The following is a 23,614-nucleotide window of genomic DNA, read 5'->3' as shown; positions in this document are numbered from 1 at the left end:
ACTCATGTACATGCCCTGCAGCAAACCCTCACTACACACAGCCAAACAATATAGTTCTGCCACCTCCTGGTATCAGGAGCACCCCTACTTCTCATACCAAGTGTGGGGCTTGCATGTGCTTGTAAATCATGTCTACTTTTTTCATTTAATTTTCAACATTATTAGTTACTCCATTTTTTGTTGCTTTTAACTACACGATTGCCACAGAAGATTTCTTTCAATGTAATGACGTTTTTTCTTTTTTTCTGTAATTGAAATGCCAAATCGGAAGTTGCAAAGTGATTCATTAATTCTTCAACTAACATAACTCGGGGTTGCAGGGCCCTCAGAAGAACGGATAGCCTTTTTTCAGTTGAGTGAAATAACCTTAAGTATCCAAATATTGTACAGCTTTCGCAAGTCTGTGAAATTCTTCAGACTTTGAAAGCTGCTTTTCTGTTCTATGTATAATCTCGGGCTCTGATTTTGACGGAGATGGCAGAGTGGTTCTAAATAGATCACCCAAGCTGCCATTCCCCTCCCCCTCGGGAACCTCCTTCCCGCCGGGAATCAGTGAAGTAAGAAGACTGTGAGGCCCCAACATGAAAAACACCGACCTTAGTTGTAATGTCGAGTCTTGCATATTCAGTGCTGTTGCATGCACAGTGAGTCGTAATCACTGTGCATGCAACACTGCAATGGTAGCAGGCCCAGCACTATGAACAAAGCTCGTCAGAGGGGTGGCACACACAGTCATGCTCCTTCAGTCACGGTGAGCTAAGAACGTGGCTGCAGGCCTCGCCAGTCGGCCTGTGCCTCTTGAGAGAACCATGGCGCAGTACTGGCATAGAAGGCAGTATTGAGTTGGCAAAATTTACTCTAACAGCCCTTTCACGGATCATAGATAGTTTGCATTTTACAGGTACCGAAAGCTCCAGCCGGAAGGCGGAATCAATTAGGAAATGGACAGCTGCACACAAATGGGAATACGAAAGGAATGAAAAAGGGCCAAAAGTAAAGTGAAGGCATTGTTTGGAAAGTAAATTAGCCGTACCTGTACTGCTTTCTGCGCTGCTTTCTGCATGTCTGCAGTTCTGTGAAGCCACGATTCATGTCACACGCCCACATTTGCTGTACTGTCTCTGGGGCTGACGGCAGATTAGTTCTCTGCGCCCTCTACTGGTGTAGAAGGACCTATGCAGCTTTGAACAGACGATTCTGTTCTGTAAACAAAATGTCACCGCAACTTTAAAGAGATTAAATATCTGCAAATGGATCAAAATGTGGAGAAATACAAGTGCATTACAAAAGAGGGAGGTGTTCTGGAGTGGAATTACAGTTAAGTTTGGATTTTTAAGAGGAATATTAGGAAAGAAACACCTCCCAAAAGAGTGTCATCACATGGGCCGATCAGATCGGCCTGAGCACTTTCACTTTTAACACAGGGCCGATTAGATCGGCCCGTGGCACTGCTTAGGTTAAGGCAGACAGTCGCCATTTTGAAGTCCGAGAAAGACCGAAAGCTAATACTCTCTTTGAAAGATTGAAGTTATTTTAGTTGGAGCAGCTGGCGAGCTTTGACATTAAGATCAGAGCATGCAGAGTGAAGCAGTTAGTGGAGAGAATGAATACCAGACTGATAGAAACTAATTCATAAGATCGAAGTAGGAAAGTGAAGATAGTCCGCGATTGAGAGGAGAGAGGAGTAGTGCAGACAGCGAGAGTGCAGCTGACAAAACAGAGAATAAGAGAAAGGTTCCAGCGACTTGGAGGGAAACGGAGGAGACAGAGCATAGCGGTGCAGACGTGTATCCGTGACTGCAGGGGTGATCCTAAGACGAGCCAAGGCACAGACGAGAAGGGAACCCAGATGACTACCGAGTCCAGACTTTATACTCATAAGGTGACGTCGACCCTTTCTTATTAGTGTGCACACACATTCTAATCTTTCCTTTTGCTTTTCAGGCTATATGTGTTATATTGTAGTATTATATTGTTGGTGTTATTAATGAATAAAGATACCCCAGTTCTTAGCGAACTAGTGCGTGATTGTTGTTTCCTTATGATAAAGTTAACCTTTCTTCTAGTCAGATGCTGTTATGTGAACGGAGAAAATTACAAAAAACAATTTGATGGACAGAATGTAGATCAATGTCTTACATTCACCCCAGTACAAGGATCTGGGCCTAAATCCATCGTTTTTTGCACTCCACACCACCCTGGGTTAGATAATGGCTTTATGCAAATCAGCTCTGACCCTGTGCCCCATGGGAACAGTCCAGTCCAAACTACACAGCCATATCTTTCCCAGACCGGAATCAAGCATCCGAAGACCGGACCGGTTTCGAGGTAACACCTCTCATCAGCCCGGCTAGCTTGACTCCAGTGGTGTGGAGGCTCTGGGACCCATGTCTGAGCTACCCCAGTACACTCGGGGAGAAAATTACAAAAAACAATTTGATGGACAGAATGTAGATCAATGTCTTACATTCACCCCAGTACAAGGATCTGGGCCTAAATCCATCGTTTTTTGCACTCCACACCACCCTGGGTTAGATAATGGCTTTATGCAAATCAGCTCTGACCCTGTGCCCCATGGGAACAGTCCAGTCCAAACTACACAGCCAGATCTTTCCCAGACCGGAATCAAGCATCCGAGGACCGGACCGGTTTCGAGGTAACACCTCTCATCAGCCCGGCTAGCTAGACTCCAGTGGTGTGGAGGCTCTGGGACCCACGTCTGAGCTACCCCAGTACACTCAGGGAGAAAATTACAAAAAACAATTTGATGGACAGAATGTAGATGGACAGAATGTAGTGTGTGACATTGATCCACATTCGGTCCATCACCTGTTGTGTTTGCATATTCCGCCCTAAGTGCGCTGGGGATGCCCAGACGTGGGTCCCAGGCACTCCACACCACTGGAGTCAAGCTAGCCGGGCTGATGAGAGGTGTTACCCCGAAACCGGTCCGGTCCTCGGATGCTTGATTCCGTTCTGGGAAGGACATGGCTTTTGTAGTTCGGACTGGACTGTTCCCATGGGGCACAGGGTCAGAGCTGATTTGCATATCGCCATTGTCTAACCCAGCGTGGTGTAGAGTGCAAAAAAATGATGGGTTTGGGCCCAGATCTTTGGACTGGGGTAAGTGTGTGACATTGATCCACATTCGGTCCATCACCTGTTGTGTTTGCATATTCCGCCCTAAGTGCGCTGGGGATGCCCAGACGTGGGTCCCAGGCACTCCACACCACTGGAGTCAAGCTAGCCGGGCTGATGAGAGGTGTTACCTCGAAACCGGTCCGGTCCTCGGATGCTTGATTCCGTTCTGGGAAGGACATGGCTTTTGTAGTTCGGACTGGACTGTTCCCATGAAGCACAGGGTCAGAGCTGATTTGCATATCGCCATTGTCTAACCCAGGGTGGTGTGGAGTGCAAAAAAACGATGGATTTGGGCCCAGATCTTTGGACTGGGGTGAGTGTGTGACATTGATCCACATTCGGTCCATCACCTGTTGTGTTTGCATATTCCGCCCTAAGTGCGCTGGGGATGCCCAGACGTGGGTCCCAGGCACTCCACACCACTGGAGTCAAGCTAGCCGGGCTGATGAGAGGTGTTACCTCGAAACCGGTCCGGTCCTCGGATGCTTGATTCCGTTCTGGGAAGGACATGGCTTTTGTAGTTCGGACTGGACTGTTCCCATGGGGCACAGGGTCAGAGCTGATTTGCATATCGCCATTGTCTAACCCAGGGTGGTGTGGAGCGCAAAAAAATGATGGATTTGGGCCCAGATCTTTGGACTGGGGTGAGTGTGTGACATTGATCCACATTCGGTCCATCACCTGTTGTGTTTGCATATTCCGCCCTAAGTGCGCTGGGGATGCCCAGACGTGGGTCCCAGGCACTCCACACCACTGGAGTCAAGCTAGCCGGGCTGATGAGAGGTGTTACCTCGAAACCGGTCCGGTCCTCGGATGCTTGATTCCGTTCTGGGAAGGACATGGCTTTTGTAGTTCGGACTGGACTGTTCCCATGGGGCACAGGGTCAGAGCTGATTTGCATATCGCCATTGTCTAACCCAGGGTGGTGTGGAGCGCAAAAAAATGATGGATTTGGGCCCAGATCTTTGGACTGGGGTGAGTGTGTGACATTGATCCACATTCGGTCCATCACCTGTTGTGTATGCATATTCCGCCATAAGTGCGCTGGGGATGCCCAGACGTGGGTCCCAGGCACTCCACACCACTGGAGTCAAGCTAGCCGGGCTGATGAGAGGTGTTACCTCGAAACCGGTCCGGTCCTCGGATGCTTGATTCCGTTCTGGGAAGGACATGGCTTTTGTAGTTCGGACTGGACTGTTCCCATGGGGCACAGGGTCAGAGCTGATTTGCATATCGCCATTGTCTAACCCAGGGTGGTGTGGAGTGCAAAAAAACAATGGATTTGGGCCCAGATCTTTGGACTGGGGTGAGTGTGTGACATTGATCCACATTCGGTCCATCACCTGTTGTGTTTGCATATTCCGCCCAAAGTGCGCTGGGGATGCCCAGACGTGGGTCCCAGGCACTCCACACCACTGGAGTCAAGCTAGCCGGGCTGATGAGAGGTGTTACCTCGAAACCGGTCCGGTCCTGGGATGCTTGATTCCATTCTGGGAAGGACATGGCTTTTGTAGTTCGGACTTGACTGTTCCCATGGGGCACAGGGTCAGAGCTGATTTGCATATCGCCATTGTCTAACCCAGGGTGGTGTGGAGTCCAAAAAAACGATGGATTTGGGCCCAGATCTTTGGACTGGGGTGAGTGTGTGACATTGATCCACATTCGGTCCATCACCTGTTGTGTTTGCATATTCCGCCCTAAGTGCGCTGGGGATGCCCAGACGTGGGTCCCAGGCACTCCACACCACTGGAGTCAAGCTAGCCGGGCTGATGAGAGGTGTTACCTCGAAACCGGTCCGGTCCCCGGATGCTTGATTCCGTTCTGGGAAGGACATGGCTTTTGTAGTTCGGACTGGACTGTTCCCATGGGGCACAGGGTAGGAGCTGATTTGCATATTGCCATTGTCTAACCCAGGGTGGTGTGGAGTGCAAAAAAACGATGGATTTGGGCCCAGATCTTTGGACTGGGGTGAGTGTGTGACATTGATCCACATTCGGTCCATCACCTGTTGTGTTTGCATATTCCGCCCTAAGTGCACTTGGGGATGCCCAGACGTGGGTCCGAGGCACTCCACACCACTGGAGTCAAGCTAGCCGGGCTGATGAGAGGTGTTACCTCGAAACCGGTCTGGTCCTCGGATGCTTGATTCCGTTCTGGGAAGGACATGGCTTTTGTAGTTCGGACTGGACTGTTCCCATGGGGCAAGGGGTCAGAGCTGATTTGCATATCGCCATTGTCTAACCCAGGGTGATGTGGAGTGCAAAAAAACGATGGATTTGGGCCCAGATCTTTGGACTGGGGTGAGTGTGTGACATTGATCCACATTCGGTCCATCACCTGTTGTGTTTGCATATTCCGCCCTAAGTGCGCTGGGGATGCCCAGACGTGGGTCCCAGGCACTCCACACCACTGGAGTCAAGCTAGCCGGGCTGATGAGAGGTGTTACCTCGAAACCGGTCCGGTCCTCGGATGCTTGATTCCGTTCTGGGAAGGACATGGCTTTTGTAGTTCGGACTGGACTGTTCCCATGGGGCACAGGGTCAGAGCTGATTTGCATATCGCCATTGTCTAACCCAGGGTGGTGTGGAGTGCAAAAAAACGATGGATTTGGGCCCAGATCTTTGGACTGGGGTGAGTGTGTGACATTGATCCACATTCGGTCCATCACCTGTTGTGTTTGCATATTCCGCCCTAAGTGCGCTGGGGATGCCCAGACGTGGGTCCCAGGCACTCCACACCACTGGAGTCAAGCTAGCCGGGCTGATGAGAGGTGTTACCTCGAAACCGGTCCGGTCCTCGGATGCTTGATTCCGTTCTGGGAAGGACATGGCTTTTGTAGTTTGGACTGGACTGTTCCCATGGGGCACAGGGTCAGAGCTGATTTGCATATCGCCATTGTCTAACCCAGGGTGGTGTGGAGTGCAAAAAAACGCTGGATTTGGGCCCAGATCTTTGGACTGGGGTGAGTGTGTGACATTGATCCACATTCGGTCCATCACCTGTTGTGTTTGCATATTCCGCCCTAAGTGCGCTGGGGATGCCCAGACGTGGGTCCCAGGCACTCCACACCACTGGAGTCAAGCTAGCCGGGCTGATGAGAGGTGTTACCTCGAAACCGGTCCGGTCCTCGGATGCTTGATTCCGTTCTGGGAAGGACATGGCTTTTGTAGTTCGGACTGGACTGTTCCCATGGGGCACAGGGTCAGAGCTGATTTGCATATCGCCATTGTCTAACCCAGGGTGGTGTGGAGTGCAAAAAAACGATGGATTTGGGCCCAGATCTTTGGACTGGGGTGAGTGTGTGACATTGATCCACATTCGGTCCATCACCTGTTGTGTGTGCATATTCCGCCCTAAGTGCGCTGGGGATGCCCCGACGTGGGTCCCAGGCACTCCACACCACTGGAGTCAAGCTAGCCGGGCTGATGAGAGGTGTTACCTCGAAACCGGTCCGGTCCTCGGATGCTTGATTCCGTTCTGGGAAGGACATGGCTTTTGTAGTTCGGACTGGACTGTTCCCATGGGGCACAGGGTCAGAGATGATTTGCATATCGCCATTGTCTAACCCAGGGTGGTGTGGAGTGCAAAAAAACGATGGATTTGGGCCCAGATCTTTGGACTGGGGTGAGTGTGTGACATTGATCCACATTCGGTCCATCACCTGTTGTGTTTGCGTTATGTGAACGGAGGCGTCTCCCGTCCAGGTAAATGGTAACTGAGCAAGGCAGTAGAGGAGCACTCAAAATAGGGAATAACCTTCACACAGTATAATTTGGCCATTCTTGTGTGGGAGAGGATTGACCTGTCTATCTATCCCATAATCTATAATATTGTATTATCTGTAATCCTGGTAGAGAGAGAGATTTCCCCAATATGGAGAAGGTATTCATAGGAAAGTGATCGTCATTGTGTAGCGGCATTAGAGAGAGAGCATTGACCTTGGTCGATGTGTATACCCACAGGATTGTGGCTTGCGAGAGCTCCGGGAGGATACAGTGTGTAACGAGAGCACTGATGGTGGTCAGTGTGTATACCCACAGGTTTGTGGCTTGTGTATGTATGAAGTAGAGAGAGCACTGGATGGATACAGTGCCTATACCCACAGGATAGTGGCTTGTGTGAGCACTGATGGTGAGCAGTGTGTAATGGTAAATAATCAGAACTGCCTCAGGGTAGCCTAGTCTGGGCCCATGTTGCCGCGAGACTATAAGGTATGAGTGTGGTGTTGTAAAGGATCTAAGCTTGTATATTGCTAATTCCCCCATCCTTAGGTAGATACACAGGTGCCTTTTGTAAGTAGGTCCTGAGGAGGGAGATGGTTACATTTCGGCTGGATTAGTGGTGTTCTAGTCTGATTCTATCTGGTCCGAAAATCTGGTCGTTACACATGCTTAATAGGGTATTGTGGTTGCACTTGCAGGCTGAATCTTATAGATATAGTGTGATTAGGCGAGTCCTTATCCCAGCCTGCTTGGCTGCGATGTAATGCAGAGGCCTGTGCAAAAGCCCATTCTGTGACATATGCTTCTCGGTGGTGGTTTCTATGCGAGGGCGTCAGGGCTTTGCCCCCTTTACAATGCTAAATTGCATTTTTTGTTTTTTTAACCCCTTGCATGCTCATGACGACTCCCGGCCGTCATGCGTCATGGTGGGCATGCGCACACGACGGCCGGGAGCCGCCTGAATCCCGCCCGCCGTTTATTTCTCCCGCTTAGCGCAGGAAATCAACCCGCGTCCAAGAGGTTAAAAAATGCATATATCCACACATACAAACTTGTTAGACTGTGGGCTTCTCTACAGCACTGTCTGCCTGACTGCCACTTACCTCACAGCACTTTCCCTAAACTTACATTGCATACCTGGGTGGGCCCAAAATCTAGAGAGCATTTGCTGGGCTGGCAATCTCCCAACCCGGAGGTGTGTGAGGTCATCAGCTCGACAATGACCTAGCATCAGGGGCCAGTCTCCACCCCCTGATGACATGGAGGTGAAGTTAGCCCTGGGAGTTGGAGACACAAACCCTGTGGCGCTAAGTCTCCATGTGATTCAGGGAGTGGAGAGAGCATTCTCATCCCACCTTTCCCAACTCGTCACAGGGTGGGGTGGTCCTGTGTGGGGACCCACCCTGTGACAAGTTGGGAAAGGGTGTGGTAAAGGCTGCAGGGGGGACTTTAAAACACTCCCCAGACTCGACTTGCGGTGTTTGCTTCCCGCTGTGTGAATTAACCCTGGACACCATTTTCGCACTGGGCCCAGAGTGACACATGATTTACTGCCAGTGGCAGGCTAGCTAGACTTGTGTTTGTGGTGACAGCGGGGAAACTAAGAATGAAGTTTTGCCTGCTCACTGCAGGCCAGGTTTGTGTCTTGTGTCTGAGGAAACTAGGGTAAGCAGCTACCACTCGCCGATTGAAGAAGCGTGAGCAGGTATGAAAGTGCTCGATCGCGCAGCCTGGATCCTGTCAGAGTTTCAATGCTCTTGGGCAAAACGTGTGTACTTACGTTTGATCCAAGAGCTAACAAGGTCAAAAAGGTGATTCAAAAAAATCGGAAACTGTTGGGTGATCTAGATATACCCAAACCTTTGTTTGTGTTTAAGAAAGGACAAAACATCCGAAGTCAGCTAGTGAGAGCCAAGAGTAACTCTGAAAAATTCGGGCCGAGAGATACTAGAGATCCTCTCGGTTTGCCTCCAGTGATTGGTCATTTCAAATGCCATAATTGTGTGGCATGTGACTTGACGAAGGACTCAAAAGAAATTAACATCAATGGTAATGCACACATTCAAAGAACATTCTCAAACTGCAATTCAAAAAATTTGATTTACTGTATTAAATGCCCTTGCGAAAAATTTTACATTGGACAGACTACTCAGGCAGTAAAAACCCGGATCTTACAACATAAATCCAGGATCAAGTGTCAGACCATAGGGGCTCCTTTGGTCAATCATTATTTCACACACAACCATTTATTTACAGATATGTATTGGTCAGTATTGTGCTGTGTGACGACTCTGAATAAAGGAGAGACAGAGGTTAAACCCAACCACCTGGAAGCGAGACTTATTGAAAAGTACCAAACTTCTAAAACAGGATTAAATGATAAAGATGAGGTTTGGTCATTACTTAGTTGAATAGTGTATACGATCCTAAGTATGTAAAAAATCTTTATCATAATATATAAAGAGGCGTTGTTTCTCTATATATATAAAATTGTTTGATCTGTACCGTTAGGTGCAGGAGTTCGATTTTCCTTGATTTCGAGAGGTAGAGGACGATATTGTCATCCTTTGTACTAAGAAGTGTAACACAACTTAATGTTGGTAGGTTTATTTTGTGTTTTTTTACTGTGAAACTAGGTATTGGAGTCACTATTACGTAGTATACATTTTTCACAGTCTTTGGTGTGGAGAATTATGGGTCTATCATGATAGAAAGTTGTGCACTTTAGGTGGTGTTCTATCTCTCTCTCTATATCTATATATATATATATATATTTTTCGCTTTGTCCAAAAAGCATGTCGCCAAAACCTCGATAATTTTTCTTCTCCTTACACTTTAGGGGCACCTTTGGGCGCTCGTGTCCGTTACTGCTATAGTCGTAGAGGTGTATAAATATATATTTATTTTTACTATTATTTGTTTGCAGGTAATTTTGTACTTGTTGCCCAAAGTCCTGAGGAGGCCTTAAATTGTTTTGATAGGCCGAAACGCGTCGACATCTACCATTATCCGACACATATAAATGTGGAATTGATTGTGAAAAATTCTACGATAGCTTGTCAAAAAAAGAAGCATAAAGTTCTTTCAGCTTCCTAGGCTCTATGGCTAAATGGTGATTGTGAAAAAGGAATTAAGGCTAAAAAAGATTATGCCATGAACTTCCTTATGTAAAAGATTGGGCTTCATTTCAACCCAGGATGACAAGGGTTTAAAAAGTGTGTTTTTCATGCGTATTTTTTATGTCTTGTTGTACAGTGTATATTATGTGGATAGACATTTGACGTCTGGATATTTATGTATATAAAAATGAAACTTAACTAAAAAACCTAGTGTAAAAAAATCGGGTTGACTGAAATAAGTAACCTAAACCAATTTCTTGTGTGTGTGTATAATTTTGTTGGTATAATGTTTTCTGATAGCGAGTAGATGAACAAAGAATATTAGGTGGTAGATTTTTTCTATGTGTAAATTAATACCCCTGGGCAGACAATTTGTAGTATCTGTCCTTTGACTAGAAGGTTCCTTAGAAGAAATACCAGAGGCATCACTGTATTTATTTTGTTTTATTTTCTTGGGCAAAAAAGAGCATGTGCTTGTACTAGACCCTGTGGGTGTTTGTATTGGGTGGGGGAGATAAGGGGGGCAGAGGGCTTGGGTGAGGTGTACAACTAACCTGACTCCTTTGGTGTTTTATTCCCTGTTGTTGACACAGGACTGGTCTTTTCCCCCCAAAACATTTTAAAGTAATTTTTGTGGAAAACCAAAGGTTGAAAATGCTCCAAACCGTTCTATAAGAGTTGTCTAAGAAAGACCCTGAAATATATACCAAGGATACGGAGATGGAATATTTAAAATTACTTATCGGGTACCTGTTCTGGGTCTTCGTTCGGAAACTAAAGCGAAACAAGGCCTATATAGTCTTGCAAGCTTACACATATGCGCATGTTCAGTTGGGCTGTTGACGTGTTGTTCTTCCACCTGTGATATATCCTGGCTGAAATCATGGTAGTGTGAAAGAGTGGCAACGGCTGCAAGCTGGCAGGTGCATGGTTAAAAGACAGGCACCACATCCTCCGGAACATCTAGCAAACATGGACTAGTGGTAGGAAGCCTTTCTAAATCCCCGTAAAGGATCTCAGAGGACAAAAAAACAAAAATGCCACCCTTCATTTTGTGTTGTTCGGCACGGTTATGGGACAGAAATATAACTGCGATTTCAGAAAGGATTCTACAAAGAGAGAGGTCCGTGCCATAAACAGTACAGTAGTCTGAAGGGTCGAGATTCAGATAAAGAAAGGAGATCGCATTACATAGACCGTAACTTGCATCTGGCTCTGTGAATGATGGTTTGTTTAATAAACGTTTTTTTTTTTAAAAAAAAGAGGATTTGGCGTTGCCTGATCTGGCTTGAAGGCAGCATCCCTCCAGTTCAGTAGGCAAGGGAGGTCAAAACAATGCCAGCTGTGCCCGGCCCATTTGGTTAGTTCATTGCAATTGGCGCCTTTAGGAATCCAAACCCTTAATCTTGTTTTTTTGCATTGCTTGATGGTAATGAATTAGAAAAAAGAAGTTGTAAGTTTGCCTTTGAAAAAATAACTGCTTTTCATACAAAGCTTCCGAATAAAATGCATCCTCCTTCTTAACTAAAAGAAGCAAACCAGTTTCAAATGTGGGGGCATATTATCAAGAACGGTGTTAAAATTATCGCCGCTTTAGCGGCAGGAAACTGCCATAAAGCGGAGATAATGGACTTCATAATATGCCCTTGTGAATTCACATAGAAGCCCATGTTTACACCAGAACATGGGCTTCTATGGGAATTCACAAGGGTATATTATCAAGCCCATTATCTCCGCTTTAGTGGTAGTTTCCTGCTGCTAAAGCGGCGATAATTTAAACGCCGTTTCTTGATAATATGCCCCTTGGTGTTCAATATTCGATTGTCTGTAACAAAGCAGCACCGGAAAGAGAGTAATTTCTAATTCTTGCGTCTTCCTGACTTTCAGAGAGGGGGTTATTAATTCCCCCCAGGGGGAGGTAGACTCTCTGTACATCTTGAAGAGCCAGATCCACGAGTACACTGTGGTCGACCCCATCTGCGGTCAGGGTGAGCTCGCCTCATCAAGTGGTCGAGGTGAGTCCATCTCATCAAGTGGGATTAGGACGCATTGGAGCCAACTGCCTTGAGAGGTCTCCTCTTCTGTGGGAATGGGACATTAAAATACTGTTATTTCAGGGCTGCAATCTGACTGCTACTACTGCCTGCAGCTAATGTCTGACTGTCTCAAGTATGCTATATCTCAGTGACAGCAAGTTAAACGCTTGCTGCTGACATCTGTGTGTAACCTGATAATAGTCATTAAGGCTTGAAAGCAGGCAGGACTACCCATGAATGACAGGAGAACTTTAAGTGTGATTTGTAAAAGAGCATTTTGCTTTCTGGAGCGGCCCTAATATGCTGAAAAATAATCACTTTTTGGGCCTTTTGTAGCAGGTTTGAACCACTACTAAGTGGCTTCCTGAGGTCTTACCTTGCCATAAGGAAACGCTAGGCTGTGTGACTGACATAATGTGCCCACACCCCTTGAAACAAGCCCAGCCGCACCACTCACAAACACCACCATCCGCCACTGATGCTTCTTTAATTCCCTCTTGAACAAAAACCGAAAAGGATTGTAATATTACCTCCTCCCCTTACATACTTTTCTAACAAATTTAGGCGGCCAATCTACCTCAGCAGAGAGAATTTATTTATTTATTTTATTTTAAACATTTGTAAAGCGCGGCTGTCACCATTGCAGGCATCCTGGCGCTGAGAGAGAAAAGAGACTGGAGAGAAGCGGGCTAGCAGGGGAATAGCCAGGTTTTATTCCTCCTTCTGAACGGGAGGAGTTCACTGATATGCCTAATCTCGATGGGGAGAGTGGTCCATAGTCTGGCGGCAGTCACTTCGAAGGATCTGCCACCGGCTCTGACCTTCCTGAATCTGGGAACAACTACCAATTTAGCGTCAGAGGATAGAAGCTGTCTAGTGGGGGTATACCAGGCAAATTTAGATTGCAGAGGAGCTGGGCCAGCTCCATGGAGAGCCCTAAAAACTATACAGAGGGCCTTAAAATGGACCCTCTGCCTTATGGGAAGCTAATGCAGTTTTGCCAGTGCGGATGCTCCATGAGAACTTCTCGGTAGCCCCAGGGCCACTTTAGCAGCAGCTGATTGGACCCTCTGGAGCCTGTCCAGCAGAAACTCAGGGTACCCGAGCAGGAGGGCGTTACAATAGTCCAACCTGCTAAGGATGGTACATCTAACCACTTGAGCGCGGGCACAGGTAGGTAGGAGGGGCAGGACTTTCCGTAGGGAGCGAAGGGTGGCAAAGCAACAGGCAGACGTTTTTTGGACATGCGTCTCCATGCTGAGCCTCTTATCCAACATGACCCCTAGATTGCGAACAGATTCCACCGGCCGTACAGTAACTCTAGTTTCCAGGGGCCAAAAATTAGTTGGAAATGGTTGGGGAATCCTAGTGCAAGCACTGAAAAGTACCTCCGTCTTTCCTGCATTAAACTGAAGGGAATTATCCTTCAGCCACCTAGACGTTTCACGCAAACAATTGTGGAAAACCTCCAAGGAGGTAGAGTCCTCGCCTTCCAGGGAGAGAATCATCTGCGTGTCGTCGGCGTAGTTCACAATCCTGATGCCGAAGCTTTTAATGAGAGAGATCAGAGGTCTAAGATAAATATTGAAAAGAATAGGGCTGATTGCAGAGCCCCGAGGGACTCCATGTGATACCAGGGAAAAGGCTGACTGGAAAGGTGGCATAGAGACTGCCTGCTGCCTATCCTGCAAAAAAGAGTGGAACCAGAGCAGCGTGGTGTCTCTCACTCCTGCCTCCCACAGCCGCCACAATAGGATCGTATGGTTCACCGTGTCAAAGGTGGCAGACATATCAAGTAAGATCAGGAACGCTGCCTGTCTTCTGTCTGCACGCGTTTGAAGCTCGTCCATAGCGGTGATGAGAGCTGTTTCGGTCCCATGGGCAGGCCGAAAACCAAATTGGTCCCCATCTAATAATAGATGGCGTTCAAGATGGTTGGAAAGAGTGTTACTGACCAAACGCTCAACTATCTTAGCGGGGAAAGGCAGCAGGGAGATAGGCCGATAGTTCTTAGAACAGTCAGGGTCTAAGGAGGGCTTCTTTAACAAAAGAGAAACTAACGCCCATTTCCAATGAGTTGGGACAGTGCCAGTCACCAAAGATTGGTTGCAAATTTGTTGAAGAGGGAGGAATAGTTCATCCTCAAATTCCTTCCAAATTTTGGGAGGCACCAGATCCCAAGGAGAGCCGGAAACGATCCCTCTAGCCAACTCAGTGAAAGCCTCATAGGTAAGTGGAGGGAACGCGTGTAACATTTCACTTGCAGCCGAGGCAAGGCCGGCCGATCGTTCTACCGGAGAGACAGAGCTCAGGACAGGTGGGGGGACACACTCCGGAGGCATGTCCAGATCTTTAAGGATAAGTTCGATTTTTTCCTTAAAAAATGCGGCAAGGTTGTCGCAAAGATCTTGGGACGGGACAATCGCATTCTTGGAACACTCCGGATTAGTAACACGGTTTAGTATGTTGAAAATACTCCTGGAATTGTTAGTGGTGTTGCAGATCAGCGAGGAATAGTATTCAGCTTTAGATTTTTTAATCAGACTCTTATAAGTAGAGACCTTAGTTTTTCAGAGCTCTTTCGAGGTGTTACTGTAATCGCGTCTCCACCTTCTCTCAGCTTGTTTACATCCTTGCTTTAAGTTTTTTAGTTCATCATTGTACCAGGGGGCAGAGTCTTTGCCCCTGCAGCTACGTGTTTTTAAAGGGACATGGGCATCGAGGACCGTAGTGATTCTAGTGCAGAGAGATTGTTTGTAAAATTTTGCCAGAATATGACTTTAATAGTATGCAGTATGTCAACCTAGGAAGGTGGGGCCGGCATCGGACACGCCACATGTATGGCAGTCGTGCCGGCCCCCGAAGACCACACAGAGGCGGGCCTGTCGCGCATAATGGTGATGCGACAGGCACACCCCGCCAAGGGTTGGCCTACAGGTTGTTGGTGTGTGCCCCGGAAGTGATTGTAATCACTTCCGAGTGTACACGTCGCATAAAAGCTAGGCCGGTTAGAACCAGACCTGGCCAGATTGGGGTTAGAATAAAAGGCTGGGGAGCAGCAGAATCTACCTCTTTGCTCGCAGCTCCCACAGCCTGCCTTTAAGGACAACAGCCTCGCTAGGAGGCTGTATTTTAAATGTCTTTTTATTTTGTTTTGCAGGTTGGGTCGTTGGAGCGCGGCATTGGGACTCGGGCAATTAACCCTTCTTATTTTTTATTTTTTAGGTTGCTCCGTTGGACTGTGAGCCACCCAGTGGCGTCACTAGGGTTGGTGTCACCCAGTGCGAGTAACTCATGGTGTCACCCCCTCATGACTTACCCCATGGACCTCCTCTGTGACAGAGCCAAGGCCGCCTCATCCGGCACGCCTTCCAGGTGGTCATCCTGGCTCCTGCAGACCTCCAGTTCGTCCACGTCCTTGGTCAGGGTGTCCCTTCTGGATCCGCCGGCCTCTGGTCGCGCTGGTTGTTCTCCCACCGCTTTCTCCTCCGTAGCGTCCGCTACCGCGCCCTCCTTCGCGTTGTCCTTCTCTGCTCTCCTGCTTTCACCTCCTTGCATCCGAGTTCCCATCTGCAGTTCCGGGTCATCGGAATATAAAGTCCCTCCTCCCCCCTGCACGGGACGTATTACACCGGCAACAGAGGAAGAGACCAGGAAGCAGGACTCCTTGGTGCCCCGGGGCTCCAGCCACAAGCCCCTTAGGCTTTTTCCTTACAGTACTCCCCTACCAGTCTTGGCCGATCGGGCCAAGAGTCCACCGTAAGGAACGACCCAGAAGGTAATACTGAAAGGACTGGAGGGCCCATATAATGGCAGAGGCGAGGTTGCAAAGTTTGGCCAGCAGCCAACACAGCGTAACCAGATCATAGCTGCCAAGGTTTCAGAATGCTATGTGTGACATTTTCATAATTTCAGGGTAGTTATGAGTGACATTTCAACGACTATGAGTAACACTTTCTCGCAAGCAAAATCTAGCAGTGAAGACAAGGGAAACATATAGATATCAGAAATTGCACCCATATGAGCAATGAAAAACTCAAAGGAGATCTTAAAACTGCAACAAAGGCACAGAAATTGAAGGGCGCTAACAGGAGACTTCTCCTTGCAATCCAGCTGCACAGACTATTGACACCAACTCAATTTACTAATCTGAAAGTAATCTAAGCTTTATGGGCAAAACAATATTTCATAGAGTAAACAGATTCAGTTACAGTCCACTGCTGAACTCAGTCCAAGATCTTTATTAACGTTTCTTGCACACTCACATTTTGTTAACACTCCACAGCCTTGCAGGGGACTAACTCATAGGGCCTTGAGGGCCACACAGACTCTGAGAATGCACCTCAATCATAAATATATTTGTAGTTAAAGTGAACGTTTAAAGGCTCAGGAGTCCCACCCTTAAAAACAGATTTGCATGTAGATAGTAAAATAAGCTACTAACTGGGAGAAAATATCACTGGCCCAAACTGTAATGTTGACACCATATAGAATAAAATAGTGTTCTGCAGTACAGACTACATCTGTCGGAATATTGAAAGGAACTACACAAAGTTTGCATAACTTGTTCATTTGTCTTGAAAAAACTAATTAGTGAGACTTCACAATTCATGTTACTTCGGGAGAAGTGTTATTAACAGATTAGTGCTTCCAAAAGAGGTGCACGTTCAGCAGATTGATTCACACAAAAATTAACGTGTAATGTGCTCCTTTTATCAGCACAGGAAACTTTAATTTTACTATTAGCAACACTTGTTTTACATTTTGGTGCGTACCCCTCCACGAACAAAATGCAAGCACCTGACTCGATCACGCAATTGTTTCTGATAATATGAACAGCACTGTACTTACCAAACAGCACGTTCAGTGGCGTCACTAGGGGGGTGCGGGGGGTGCGGACCGCACTGGGTGACACCAAAACATGGGGTGACACCAATGAGCGGCGACCAGCGCAGATGCCATGTGAAGCTCTAATTATTGTATTCACCGATGCAGACTGTCGCGCATTAGTTTACTTTAAATAATTCCTGCTAGCAATCACTGATTCTAGTTAAGAACGGTCTGTGTCATTCCCCCTTGTGACACCTGGAGTCTCGCCTTGAGTGCCTGTGGCCATGCATGGTCTGATTGGTCAGAGGCACAGGTGGGGGTTTCTCCTTATCACGCACGCATGCGTCAAAGCAGCGCCATTCCTCCAGCTCTCATCCTGTGCGCGCCGGGGCCTGTGGCTGTCCCTAGTTTGGAGCCAGTTCTTGCCCGGCCTCCTCCTTCCACGCACAGGTCACCAGGTCACTAGGCATGGGAAGATTCATGCCGTGTGGGTGTGCTGCTAACACATCTCTGATCCAAGGCAGTGTTTCATCACGGAACGTGCTGTTTGGTAAGTACAGTGCTGTTCATATTATCAGAAACAATTGCGTGATCGAGTCAGGTGCTTGCATTTTGTTCGTGGAGGGGTACGCACCAAAATGTAAAACAAGTGTTGCTAATAGTAAAATTAAAGTTTCCTGTGCTGATAAAAGGAGCACATTACACGTTAATTTTTGTGTGAATCAATCTGCTGAACGTGCACCTCTTTTGGAAGCACTAATCTGTTAATAACACTTCTCCCGAAGTAACATGAATTGTGAAGTCTCACTAATTAGTTTTTTCAAGACAAATGAACAAGTTATGCAAACTTTGTGTAGTTCCTTTCAATATTCCGACAGATGTAGTCTGTACTGCAGAACACTATTTTATTCTATATGGTGTCAACATTACAGTTTGGGCCAGTGATATTTTCTCCCAGTTAGTAGCTTATTTTACTATCTACATGCAAATCTGTTTTTAAGGGTGGGACTCCTGAGCCTTTAAACGTTCACTTTAACTACAAATATATTTATGATTGAGGTGCATTCTCAGAGTCTGTGTGGCCCTCAAGGCCCTATGAGTTAGTCCCCTGCAAGGCTGTGGAGTGTTAACAAAATGTGAGTGTGCAAGAAACGTTAATAAAGATCTTGGACTGAGTTCAGCAGTGGACTGTAACTGAATCTGTTTACTCTATGAAATATTGTTTTGCCCATAAAGCTTAGATTACTTTCAGATTAGTAAATTGAGTTGGTGTCAATAGTCTGTGCAGCTGGATTGCAAGGAGAAGTCTCCTGTTAGCGCCCTTCAATTTCTGTGCCTTTGTTGCAGTTTTAAGATCTCCTTTGAGTTTTTCATTGCTCATATGGGTGCAATTTCTGATATCTATATGTTTCCCTTGTCTTCACTGCTAGATTTTGCTTGCGAGAAAGTGTTACTCATAGTCGTTGAAATGTCACTCATAACTACCCTGAAATTATGAAAATGTCACACATAGCATTCTGAAACCTTGGCAGCTATGATCTGGTTACGCTGTGTTGGCTGCTGGCCAAACTTTGCAACCTCGCCTCTGCCATTATATGGGCCCTCCAGTCCTTTCAGTATTACCTTCTGGGTCGTTCCTTACGGTGGACTCTTGGCCCGATCGGCCAAGACTGGTAGGGGAGTACTGTAAGGAAAAAGCCTAAGGGGCTTGTGGCTGGAGCCCCGGGGCACCAAGGAGTCCTGCTTCCTGGTCTCTTCCTCTGTTGCCGGTGTAATACGTCCCGTGCAGGGGGGAGGAGGGACTTTATATTCCGATGACCCGGAACTGCAGATGGGAACTCGGATGCAAGGAGGTGAAAGCAGGAGAGCAGAGAAGGACAACGCGAAGGAGGGCGCGGTAGCGGACGCTACGGAGGAGAAAGCGGTGGGAGAACAACCAGCGCGACCAGAGGCCGGCGGATCCAGAAGGGACACCCTGACCAAGGACGTGGACGAACTGGAGGTCTGCAGGAGCCAGGATGACCACCTGGAAGGCGTGCCGGATGAGGCGGCCTTGGCTCTGTCACAGAGGAGGTCCATGGGGTAAGTCATGAGGGGGTGACACCATGAGTTACTCGCACTGGGTGACACCAACCCTAGTGACGCCACTGAGCACGTTCCGTGATGAAACACTGCCTTGGATCAGAGATGTGTTAGCAGCACACCCACACGGCATGAATCTTCCCATGCCTAGTGACCTGGTGACCTGTGCGTGGAAGGAGGAGGCCGGGCAAGAACTGGCTCCAAACTAGGGACAGCCACAGGCCCCAGCGCGCACAGGATGAGAGCTGGAGGAATGGCGCTGCTTTGACGCATGCGTGCGTGATAAGGAGAAACCCCCACCTGTGCCTCTGACCAATCAGACCATGCATGGCCACAGGCACTCAAGGCGAGACTCCAGGTGTCACAAGGGGGAATGACACAGACCGTTCTTAACTAGAATCAGTGATTGCTAGCAGGAATTATTTAAAGTAAACTAATGCGCGACAGTCTGCATCGGTGAATACAATAATTAGAGCTTCACATGGCATCTGCGCTGGTCGCCGCTCATTGGTGTCACCCCATGTTTTGGTGTCACCCAGTGCGGTCCGCACCCCCCGCACCCCCCTAGTGACGCCACTGATTATTGAGTATTTATAACGGTTGGCTCGATCGTAAACACCTTAGTAAATTAATGAACATTTTTAAACACATTATTCTGTGGTACGTGAGTGCATACTTAATAATATTTGCTCTTTTTAAGGTATTTAAATAGGTCTTCCTATAAGTAACCCATTACGGCGAAGTGGGGGCCCCGCAAGTGTGAGGCACCCGTGAGGGGAGGCAGGGGGGGGGGGGGGGGGGGGGGGGCCCGCCGGACAACTCGGGAATCGAAACCCGGACCGGACGCCAATTGCGACAGTCGGCCTGAGACCCCCCACCTCTCCAAGGTGGGGGGTGGGGGGCGGGGGGCAGCGAAGCTCGCACGGACCTCACACAATAGATCAGCTGTTTACAATGACATTTGTTTTGCGCTTCCAATTTAATGGCGGCTGCACGCCCTCGCTGTATTTACAATAACAACGTTTTTTTTATATTTTTTTTATGTTTGTTGTTAAAGCACCCCCATGCCGGAACATAGCTGCAAGCATGGTGGGGAGCATTGTTTTCCGGCAAGTTGCGTCTCCTATCCCCTAACGACCAGTGATGACTACAAAGGGATGTAGGGTTCCTTGGCGGCAGACAATGAAGCGTGGAGCCTTATTGCTTGCCAGCTCTAATGTTTAGTTATGGCCACGTACTGCAGGAGTATAATGTAGGGTCCGGCTGCGAACTGTAGCTAGCCCGTGCTCAGTTTGAAAGATGCAGGGGGAAAGTTGGCACATTACCGGGAAAAGGTGCTGGACTAAGGCAGTGACCACAGAGTGCCGAACCTGGATGGCTCAAGAGACATTGGTGAGGCCTCCCCCTGCTGACTCTCTTCCACCAGCTCCGGTGGCACAGTGAAGTCCCCCGAAGGCACAGAGCGTTGAGCTGGATACGTCTTAGTAAATTGCTGTCCTGATGCAGACAAAGAATTAATGTAAAGCTCAGCGACCTCCTTGTGAAAGACCACACTCCAAATACATGGTGCCTCATGCTTCACATCCTGGAATAGTCACTCAAAACCGACCTCACACTGGAGGAACCAGGCGCAATTTGCCCCACCACCCCTGTGTCAGCCCGGGATGATACAGCTTCGCGAACCGCACCAGAGTACTTCACAGGTCTTTTAAAGACCTTTTGCTTGTTAATGAGGCTTTGATGCCCCCCCTGCTTTAGAGCCCCTGCAGCGCCACTCTGCCTTTTGCTTGTAAAATCAGGCCTCCCCCGAAATTTGACTCTAGTTGTGGCTCTGGGAGGAACATTGGCTCATGGAGCATACATAAATAGTTACTGTGACCTGACATATAAGCCAAGTGATGCGCGTTGTTGCTAGGGACGCCAATTGATTCTTTCTCAAATTAGAGTTAGACTCTCATCACACCGATGTAAGGGACCCTTCCTTCCACGTACAGCGTGTCAAGCACTTCTGGGTGTGCAGTGGAAGTCACTTCTGGGGCGGCTCTTTTCTTCTAACCAATCGCATGAGTTACGAGGCAGCAATGCTTCACGTTCCTTTCGGAAGAGTTCCTTAATTTGTCAATCAGTGCGGGCTAGTTATCCGAATGTATTGCCCAGCCTGATCTAAATTAGATGAAAATGCAGAGGGTATCTGAGTGCTAAAAAACCACTTAAAGAAGGCAAGATGGGAGATCTCTACTTGATTCGGTAATGCTGGCACATGTTTGCATCTTGACTTAAAAATCTGGTCATGCACGAGCCGAAGAGGGTAATGTAATTGCTGAACTAGTAAAACTCTTCTTTTCGCTCTTAAGCACTAATCAACTGAATGTAATACAATATGATGTTTATTTCTTACGTTTTCTGATTTTATATAGGCCTGGGAGCATTAGAGCACTGTAAAATAGATTCAGCACTTAGTATGTAACACAAACGTAGAGTGAAGACCAGTCAATATCAACCAACATCATGTAATGTTCATCAATAAATAGAGCAGGGGATGGCTGAGGTGTTTCCTAAGGTGGTATGAAAGTATGGGAAGTTAACCAAAAGTGGCAAGAGAGTTTTGTGGTCCTTTTAAAGGCCACGTAAAATGAGGTCATGCGGATGTTCTGGGGAGGAAGTTCAAGAATCTTAAGGCACTACCATAAAAGCAAGAAACACTTGCTTTTGTGATAGCCTCTAATACTGGAATGGGAGAAACCACAATTATGTGTTTCCCCGTAGCCAATGGACATTCCTTTAAAACAGCTATTTATTTGAACTGCAGTAAGAATTTTATCAATTGATGCAACATGCATTTCTGCATTAAAAGATAAATGCGATTTATATGCAATCAGCCCTGCTTTAAATTGGTTAAAGCTGGCATATGTATAGCCAGTAGAACCTGCAATTATGCAGATGACTAAATTAGTTTTGGTTTACATGAGTGTGCAAGTGCTTGGATGCAAGCATGTCTGTTTGCAATGTTGTGAGAACAGTAGTATGTTCTGAAGTCCAATGTTTTTCTGAATAATCTGGATGAATTAAATCGAACAACAGTTTAACCCACTGTGCTTAATCTGTTATGTATGTTCTACCAAAGTTTAGAAAGCCTAAAAGTGATAGTAGCTTTTTTAATGCATTAGGTGGTTGGAGAAGAGTACAATTCTCTAAAAAGTGTTTGGTAAGGCTTCTGCATTCATTTTATAATTAATATCCTAAAACTAAGACACTAAGAAAAGCAGTTTTAGATTTGTTTAAATGTAATTTGTAGCCATGTTTAGCAAATCCCAAAATATGCGATTAGGGGCCAGATGTAGGTAATTTCTATTTACCGACTCTTAAATACCGAATTTTACCGATTCGGTATTTAAGAGTCGGTAAATAGGAAGGGGGCAGATGTAGGTAATTCTAATTTTAGAATTACCGAATCTGTATGATTCGGTATTTACCGATTCGGTAAATACCGGATCGGTATTGCCCATTGATTCCTATGGGCCATGAAGCCCCTAGGAATCAATGGGAAATACCGATTCGGTATTTACCGAATCGGTAAATACCGAATTCTGCAAGGGTGCAGGGGGTGTCACTTTGACACCCTCTAGCACCCCAAGTACAGGCTTGTGTGACATGTGGCACACATACATGCCCTAAGGGCATGTCTGTGTGTCGCATGGCACAGGTGTACATGCACAGATGTGCATGTTCACCTGAATTTGGTATTTTACCACCCATTTGGATTGGGTGGTAAAAAACCGAATTCTGAAGGCCTGTAGCACTGTAAACAGTGCTACCTACATCTTGGTTTTACCGAATCTGTAAAATTACCAATTCAGTATTTTACAGAATCGGTAAATTTACCGATTCGGTAAATTTACTGATTCTGTAAAATAATGGCCCCTACATCTCAAAACCCAATTACCGGTCGGTAACGGCCGAAATCGGCCGTTACCGACCGGTAATTGGCGACCTACATCTGGCCCCATGTCTGGCCAAGTGCTTCTTAAAATCATCATCTGTGAGGTAAATATTATCAGCTTGTGGCAATGCTTCTGAGTCAATTTCCTGTCAAATTGACATTACACACGCAAAGAGCAGACCTGGATTGTTCTTATACCCTTGTGGGAGTTGACACATCTTTCTTTGGAATCCTAAAGTGGTAAACGCCATCAAATCTCTGCTTTCAGGTGCTATATTGTGACAGAAAAAAACATTGGAAATGTCTAATGTAGTTTTGTATTTTTTACGCACGATGCTGTTCATCAAAGCTTTTGTGTGAGAAGTTTGTATTGCAAAGGTGTGTGTATGACTGTTGAAATGTCTACAGTCTAAGACTATGTGTTAGGAACTAACTGGTTTGGCTATAGGAAATAGAGATTTATTCACTGGAGAGACACAAGGATCAGGCACGCCTTGATATTCTAATTGTGATAGAACTTCCCTAACAGTTTGTCTAGCTTCATGCTGTTCTGACCGAGTTTTCTGCACCTTTTTGAGTGAAGGTGACTGAAGGTGACTTTAGCTTGCTATCATTCTAATAGGAGGACTAGAACCTTAGACCGGGCCTATTTACAAGGCGTTTGATGCAATTCCCTACCCTTTTCTCTATTCTAGGGCTTATAAACTTATGTTAATGGATAGGTTCCTTAGTATTATTATTAAT

The 23,614-nt window shown here is 46.8% G+C and overlaps 1 protein-coding gene across 1 annotated transcript in view; it reads right to left on the bottom strand.

The window, feature by feature from the left end:
* Positions 1–23,614, bottom strand: part of LOC147710730 (arf-GAP with coiled-coil, ANK repeat and PH domain-containing protein 3-like) — a 136,129-nt gene that overhangs the window by 98,620 nt on the left and 13,895 nt on the right. The window contains exons 3-4 of the mRNA XM_086919384.1: positions 15,338–15,630; positions 13,407–13,566 (exon numbers count right to left, since the gene is read on the bottom strand). Of these exons, the coding sequence (XP_086775510.1) occupies positions 13,407–13,566; positions 15,338–15,630 (453 nt within the window). The remainder of the gene's footprint in view (positions 1–13,406; positions 13,567–15,337; positions 15,631–23,614) is intronic.

The sequence above is a fragment of the Lissotriton vulgaris genome, chromosome 5, assembly GCF_964263255.1.
Source record: "Lissotriton vulgaris chromosome 5, aLisVul1.2, whole genome shotgun sequence".
In the NCBI taxonomy this organism is placed as follows: Eukaryota; Metazoa; Chordata; class Amphibia; order Caudata; family Salamandridae; genus Lissotriton; species Lissotriton vulgaris.
This window is presented reverse-complemented; position numbering and strand designations above follow the sequence as displayed.